The sequence below is a fragment of the Asparagus officinalis genome, chromosome 3 (assembly GCF_001876935.1).
Source record: "Asparagus officinalis chromosome 3, Aspof.V1, whole genome shotgun sequence".
Lineage (NCBI taxonomy): Eukaryota > Viridiplantae > Streptophyta > Magnoliopsida > Asparagales > Asparagaceae > Asparagus > Asparagus officinalis.
This window is the reverse complement of record NC_033796.1, coordinates 71959392-71967832: the sequence shown is the minus strand read 5'-3', so window position 1 is coordinate 71967832 and position 8441 is coordinate 71959392. Positions and strand designations below refer to the sequence as shown.

The 8441-nt window shown below is 36.8% G+C and overlaps 1 protein-coding gene across 1 annotated transcript; it reads right to left on the bottom strand.

Moving 5' to 3' along the window:
• Positions 328-1577, bottom strand: LOC109835276. Its single transcript, XM_020403258.1, has 3 exons — positions 1331-1577; positions 610-1224; positions 328-507 (listed from the first exon to the last, which is right to left on the bottom strand). The coding sequence occupies exons 2-3, from the start codon at positions 1177-1179 to the stop codon at positions 328-330; spliced, it is 750 nt and encodes a 249-aa protein (XP_020258847.1). The 5' UTR covers positions 1180-1224; positions 1331-1577.

Here is an 8441-nt window from a genome sequence, read left to right as displayed (position 1 = left end):
ATTAACTAATTCCATTTTAATTGTGCATTTTAATTGTAGGATTTGGAACTATATCATTAATTAATTTTTTATGAAAACTATTAATGATTTTTATTTGTTAAAAATGTTTGAAGTGTTATTAAAAAAAATTAAATTTTTTTGAGAACATATATAAATGTTGGTTTAATTTTAATATAATTTGAATTTTTAAAATCGTTAATAAAATTTGTTTAAGTGTTTGAAATGTTTAAAGTGTTAGACTATAATGAAGGATAATAATAAAATTTATTAGAAAATCAAAGTATTAATCTACTCAACGAAATACATCAATTGTTTTTTTGATCCTAATTAATTGTTCTTTCTTCCTCTTGTTGCTGCTCGACGTTCTCCATCTTCATTGTGGAGACGGTTAAAGTGACCGATCGAGAATGCAAATTGTGCATCTAAACCATCTGCAGATTTGTTGTGATGGTCGTTCCAGTAAAATGCTATGGGTGGTACCGGATGATCCCCTGATTTCATATGCAACTGGAAAAAAATGTACAAATATTGAAGTTATATTCTTATATAAAAAATTAAAGTTAAAATTCAACTTGTTTATATGATCGTCGACTAGTGTAATTTTCTTACCAAAATCCAATGATCATTGCTAAGATGTCCGCACACCACCTTTCGGGTTGGAGGTCCTTGTGTTTCATCTAATATCGCTGGTAGACAAGTATTTCCTCCGTGTTCACTGAATGTCATGAAAACAACATTATATGTTGTTGCAATTACGTGACCGCAATCCGGTACCGCCATCCAGTAATCATCATCCGCTGGTCCATGGTAGTGAGCAATCGATTGGATGAGATTAGTCACATTAGAACTCCTCGCACTCCTCCCACCTAAGATTCGAGCGTACAAGGCGCTTCTATTCTGTAGATCTGCTACTAAGTCTTGTCTAACTTTAACCCAATCATCTTCTGTTCCGTAAATTGCTAGAGCCACCGCTCTAAATCCACAATTTCCGTCTGCCGCTACATCTGTGCATTGATCTATGTATTTTCTAATGTAGGGCGGGAATTCTCTCTCAAATACAGAATTCTTAAAGATGAACGTGGTGCCTTTGGAAGAAGGGGTTGACATTGGAGGCCTTGAGCACGGTGTATTTGGAGAAGATGGTGATACTGGTGGCCCCGTACGTTGGGATGTGCTCATTGGACTCCCCTGTGAGGCAGAGATAGAAGCAACACGTCCAGGGCCCTTTACAAATGCATAGGTTGACAACGTTAAATTGAGAATAATAAATTAGTAACTAATATAAATCATAATTTTCAAATATAGAAATTCATAAGTTATGTAGTATTACCTTTTTGTTTGGAGACTTTTTAAATCCGTACTGTTTCACAACCCTCTCCCACGCCGAAGGTACACGGAGACTAGAGAGCTTTTTACCCTTGGTTTTCTTTTTAGCAGTAGGAGGTGCAGTAATATCAGGGACTTCTTCGAACAACGCCCTCCTCACTGGATTTGGTGGAGTCGGGGATCCATCCGCGGCATCATTAGGAAATATTGGAAACTGAATATCTAACTTTTTCCAATAATCATGTATTTGATCCAACGGAATGTTATACCCATTTATGATGTAGTACCGAAGTTCATGTGCGCACGGTAGACCATGAGTTCTCCTTAGGTAGCAACCACACGTTGTTGGATCCTGACCCATTTCTTGTAAAACTTGCATTTCTTTCCTTATGAGGCCGAATGCTTTAAACGTGATTGATCTGTTCAGATTAACAAACAACGTATCTCCAAGGGTGTCTGTGTTGGATTTAGTAGCGTTAACTCTCGCTACTTTCTTAATCTCACAGATTTGGCCTTCCATCACCTTGTGAAGTTTCTCCAGTACGGTATCGAATGGGTACCGACCACCATCTAAATGTCGTTTGACGCGATGATGTTCTCCTTCGACCCTGCATTACCAATTGAACTTGAATATTAATTATTAATGTTGACTACATGTAACGATTATTTAGTCACGTAAATCTCACAAGGCTTACCTATTTGTTGTGTAGCTTCCGAAGTGAAAATAATGGTCGATGTAAGCTGACAGGATTTTTTTGGGAATGCAGACTAATCCATGTGTCAATGCAGTAATTCAGCAATGCTCCCCAACTCGAGTAATGTGCTGCCAGACGTCCCCATCTATCATTAAAGTCATCTATGGTCGGTGCACTTATCGCCCAATTCCAACGAAATTTAAATCCTTCTGCCGCCTCTTTTAAAAAACCAGGTTGCTGCAGTGCTCGTTGTAGCACGCATTGCTCAATGTGACGGCGACACAAATGATGCCTGGATTTAATAACTCCTAATTAAACAATACTAATAACGTTCCAATAAAAATAATAACTCCTAATTCAACAATTCTAATAATGTTCATAAAAATAATAACTCCTAATTAAACAATACTAATAACGTTCCAATAAAAATAATAACTCCTAATTCAACAATTCTAATAATGTTCATAAAAATAATAACTCCTCCTAATTCAACAATTCTAATAATGTTCATAAAAATAATAACTCCTCCTAATTCAACAATTCTAATAATGTTCATAAAAATAATAACTCCTCCTAATTCAACAATTCTAATAATGTTCATAAAAATAATAACTCCTCCTAATTAAACAATTCTAATAATGTTCATAAAAATAATAACTCCTCCTAATTAAACAATTCTAATAATGTTCATAAAAATAATAACTCCTAATTAAACAATACTAATAATGTTCATAACAATATTAACTCCTCCTAAATATTCAATTTAACATTATTCATAACATTGACAAACAATTGTACTAAATAATGTTAATTAACAATTTTAAATTTAAACATATGACAAAAATTAAAATTCATTAAGACACAAACCTGTAGTTTTCTTGTCTCTCATTTCGCATGAATGCGTAGGCGATAGTGAACGTTTTGTCCGTACTTGTTGCACCGACCACTTCTAGTAGAGGCATGTCATACTCATTGGTGTTGTACGTACAATCAATCATCATGACTTCCGGATATGCATTCACCATCACAAAAGAAGCCGGGTGGCAGAAAACAATATCTCCAAGTTCGGAAGATTCATCAGCAGTCCGAACGTCGTACATGTAGTTCAATTGCCTGAGTAAATGGATGAAATTATTCATCGGGGTCCGACCTTCTCTTTTCTGGGCACGCACCTTACTGACAGCATTGTAAACTTGTACACGATTTGTTCTCCGGATCAGCCCTTTTCATGGACGCCAACATATTACTCGGGCTTAAATTAAAATTCTCTTGCTCCCTAATAACTTCAAGTTGAATAGGGGATATTTTACCTAAACGAGATCCCACAGCATGAGACGGGAATGGATGGTTGTGTCTCCCCTCCCGGACTTCAAAGTACCAGCGCCCTCCAGGGTACTCCATTCCGTCCAACCAAAATGGACAATTATTTTTTGTCGTTTTAGTGGACCTAGTTCCAGTAACCTTTTTTGGCTTGTATCCGCCACCTTGGCTACATAAATTTCGAACTTTGGGCCGTCGGCCGTCTTTTCCCTTCGAATCACGAATTGCCAAAGTAACATTCCTCAAGCCAGCAACATATCTTACATGAGCATCCATGTCCTCTCTACTAGCAAAACCTCCTTCCGGACAGCAACATATCTTACATGAGCATCCATGTCCTCTCTACTAGCAAAACCTCCTTCCGGATTATCGAAATCAGTTGAAATATCTTCAAACTCTACATATGAACTATGATCCTGGAATGGATCACTTTGTGTTTCGTCGATGACGAATTCAACTTCATCAAGATTTATGGAGTTGTAATCTCCAGAATTCATATTGTTTGTGATTGTAATTGTAAGTGATTGAGTTGTGAGTGTTTGAGTTGTGATTGTGATTTGAAAAACTTAAACTGTTGGCCTTTTTATAGGTAAAAATCTAAGGGGTCAAAATCAATTTTGACATTCTCAGTGCTCAAATCAAATTAGTAAAAAATTCTGAGTGGTGTAATTTATTTTTGAAAAAAACGATTTTATGTAATTTATGAAAATTGTATTGGAAATGAAAATTGTATTGGAAATGAAAATTGTTATAAAAATTCTGAGTGGTGTAATTTATTTTTGAAAAAAATAATTTTAAAAAAAAACGATTTTATGTAATTTGTGTAAATTGTATTGGAAATTCAAATTAGTAAAAAAATTCGAATTTCCGAAAAGGCAAACAGCCTTTGACTATTGATGGATTTTAGGGCATTTAATAACACAAATTACATAAGGGCATTTAATAACACAAGGGCATTTAATAACACAAGGGCAACAAAAAGGGCATTTTCGGCAATCCAACTCCCAAAATTACTGTTTGAGGGCATTTAATAACACAAGGGCAACAAAAAGGGCATTTTCGGCAATCCAACTCCCAAAATTACTGTTTGGGAGTGGATATAGCAAACGTGAAAAACAATATACAATAAGTTTTTCCTCTTTATCTCTCCTTGATAAGGTTGAAGAAGAGACAATAGTTAAGCATTAGTTTTAGTTTTATTGCTAGTTTTAGGAGGTGGAAGTTATTATAATGGGATGTTAGAGAGGAGAGTAGTGGGTGTAGGTATGAGCCGAAGGAAGTTATTTAGGGGAAAAATAAGGCTGAAAAGGATACAAAAATTAAGTGAAACTATCAAATTAAACCATCAAAGCTTCGAAATTTTAGATAGAAGTGAAACCAATACTGATTGCACTACATAATTAAGTTACATACAGATAATATAAGACAAATCTATTTGACAATGCATTTGTATCATTGACTAATTCTTACAATTTATAACTCCATACAGATATTTAATTAAAATTTAATCCAAATTGTATCAAATCTAAAGGCAACAGGTAGCCTTACATGAGGATCAAACTGGAAAAATATCTAGGGTTTCGATTCGACCTTATGGAACAACGAGGACGATGATGAAACAACGAGGATAGACGGCGGCGGACTGGGCGTACGTCGCGTTATGCTCGTTGAGGAACGCGTTAAGGCGGGGGGGGGGGGGGGAGCAGGGAGCAGACGTCGACCGGGTTGGAGCGGCGTAGGGATAACGAACAACGTCCACGATAGCGATCTGACGAGAGTCCGGGGTCACGGATACGGCGGAGGAGGCGAAGGAGGCGGGGGAGGAGGGAGATGACAACGGAGGTTTGAGAATTTGGGAATGAAGGTATCAGATTTGGTAGAGTAGTGGGTGTAGGTATGGACCAGAGGAAGTTATTTAGGGGGGAAATAAGGCTGAAAAGACGTGGGAGTGTTTTTAGGGGAATAAAGTTTAGTTTTAAAAATAATCTGATTGGCCCAAAGAATTTTTATTGTTCATTCATTGTTCTCTTTTAGTTAAAAGAAGTAGTAGATTTGTTAAACTAATATTAAAATATAAAGATTTGGAGGACTAAAATCAAAATATCTATGATGTAAGGGGCTAACATCTTAAAAACCCTTGATTATATCCCCACACCGGGGTCGGCTGCCTCTTTGCCCTCCCTTGCCCCACACTTTTCTCTCTATTCCCCCCTCTTTTTAAAGCGCATAGCACACGCACGCACACAGAGAAAGAAGTCCGAAAAGAGAAAGCAAACTCTTAGCTAGCTGTTTTAAATACAGAAAGCGTTGGTATCAGTTTGCTATGGGGAAGAAGAAGGATCCCATTAAGAAATCCTCAGCCTTAACGATCGGTGAAGCATCGGCCGAGCCCGAATAGCAGCGGCCTCTGAGAAAGAGAAAAAAGAGGAGGAAGAAGAGCACGGGGATGATGAAACAGAGGAAGAAGAAGATGATGAAGAGGAGGAGGATGAGCCTAGAAAGAAGAAGAAGAAGAAGAAAGCAGCTGAAGAAATAGTCCCACATCGAACAGAAACTACACAATCCTCATTAGCTGCTTCGAAAGAGAAACAGGCTGAAACGAGTGAGCCAAAACCGCGCAGAAAAGGCCGGAGAAAAAGCCGGAGGCCTCAAAAGAGTAGCACATGAGTTCAGTATTGTATTATTATTATCGAAAGAATTTTCATCTTTCACATTTTTATCTCTTCGTAAAATTGGGGAAAAAATTAATGAAAATTAATGCCATTCTCTATTTGAGTTAAATAGTGTGTGATTGTATGTAATTTTTAGCTTGATGATCGATGGCGTGTGATTAATTTATTAGTGTTGATGGGACCCTGAGAACAGAGGGAATCTTAACAGGAATCTAGTACGGTTGCAGCAGTGCATGGGCTAAACTTGTTCTAAATTTAGAAAAACCTTAACACAACAGCTAAAACAGTAGCAAAGATCCACTCGTAAGCAGGAAGGAAAAAAAAAAGAAAAAAAAGAAAAAGAAATGCCCAATATGCGACTTGTTCGTTTAAGTAATGCATGTAACATGCACCATTTGTGGTTATTTTTGGTACTAAAAAAGTTTTCTAGCCATTACTTCGGCAAGAGTGTGTTTGCATTTTATGGAAAACTACACATCGGTATGTAAATATATTTAACCAGGTATGGAATAAGTCCATAAGAGCAATATGAAATTGAAGTATAGTCCATCATTATTCTCATGAAAGAAACATGGAGCATGATTAGTACGCTTTGTTTATAGACAAAAAAAAAAAAAACCCGATGCACAATAAAACCATGCATACTTTCTGATGATTCTTAATTTGAGAGGTCGGCTTTCCCTTTATTTTGCTTTTTGAACAGTTCATAATTGAGTTTGTTGACACCTTGATAAATGAAAAAGCAGACGGCCGCCTACAGCCCCAGAAAAGCAAAAAAGAGGAAGAAACAATGACAGCTCGAAAAAAGAAAAAGTTTTAATTGTATTGCTTGAGATTTACCAAAAAGAAAAGAAAAAGGTACTATTAGTCGAGAGAAGCCTCATTAAAAAAAATACTTAATATATATTGTAAAAATTATGTAGCAGCCATGAACTAACTATGAAATCCATGGAGCCAAGTTTATGACCAAATTCATGACATCATAGTAAACTAATTCATGAACTAAGTACTATATTAAATCGATCTGCAATCAAAATAGACCCAAATTGAATGTATTTCTTACATTTACACTGTTTTAGATAAAACCAAATATAGACTGGATGCTTTGCAAGGGTCCTACAAGAATCATATCAGACAGATACCAAACATAATGCACGTACGTAGGTTCTCTTAATTATAGAGGAATTGATGCATAAATAAAATCTCTATTTAAGTTAGTTGCTCTCTGTTCATGGGGAGAGTGGCCTACAACTCTTCTTCTGTCAAAACATGCCTTTAGCTGGTGATGCCGATCCCTATCTGATGGTCTTTCAGAGCCTCATTTTCCCTTTTTAAGAAACTGAAGATAAAGGGAAAAGGCAGCCTTTTTTGGCCAAATAGTTGAAAGCAAACATCAATACAGAGCTTACTTGCTCACTAACATCTGCAGAATTGTAGCCAGCTGCCATGGCTATTGTTCAATTTCTTTTAACTTCGCTTCTATTGCACCAAAACTCTGGGACTCCACAATTAAGAGTTATGATTTTATACTCTAATATGTCTCAACAGATTTTATGTATTTACTCTGAGATCAAACCAAGACTTGTCCATGTTAAATATTGTTGATATCTACGTTCTTGCTCTCCTTCTTTAGTTTCACATCACTTGGGAGTTGGGATACTAGATTAGTACCCTCACACTAGTATACAAACACCTCAATATAATGAATACAATTATTCGTTTTCTCCAAAATGCTCTAACTTTATCAACATTATAGATCATAGATCTACCTTCGGGTACTATATCTTTCTTGGTGACTCTCTTATTCCAGTATGTTTTACCTCACCATCACCTCACACGACATCTAACATGTCGTGTATGTTCTCTGTCAGTTTGTCATCGCATTACTTTGAGTACCACGTTACATTTGAGACAACTCCAGCGAGAGCACTCTTCTTCTCAGCCCCTTGGCACTCACCCTTAGTGCTTAAAATGATCTAGATTAGGCAGGCAACATTATGAATCGCAGATCCACCACTAAGTACTGTATCTTTCTTGGAGACTCTTATTTCGCGAAAATCCAAGAAACAAGATGTCATCTCCCACTCCAGCGCTAAATCCAAGTACGAAGCCATCAGCCATAGCATTCACCACAGTCAAGAATGTTTAGCTACGACGCCTCTTCCTCAACATGAGAGTTTCTTCCCCCAACAACAACACCTCTACACTGTGGTAGCATAAGCTCCATTAATATTGCCAACATTCTGGTCTTCCACAAATGGATGAAGAACATCAAGATAGATTGTCATTTCACTTGTCATCATTTCCTCGCTAGCACTATCACCCTTCCCTATATGAAGACTGATCTTCAACTTGTTGACTTCTTCGCCAAGGGTCATACTATTCAACACCATCTATTTCTTCTTGGCAAACTATCTTTTGTTGATTT

Bases quoted from the DNA above. Each gene is read 5' to 3' on its own strand.
- LOC109835276 (XM_020403258.1), bottom strand. From the start codon at position 1,179: ATGAGCACATCCCAACGTACGGGGCCACCAGTATCACCATCTTCTCCA. The intron at 508-609 runs GTAAGAAAATTA...ATTTTTTTCCAG, and splicing joins GCAATGATCATTGGATTTTG to TTGCATATGAAATCAGGGGA.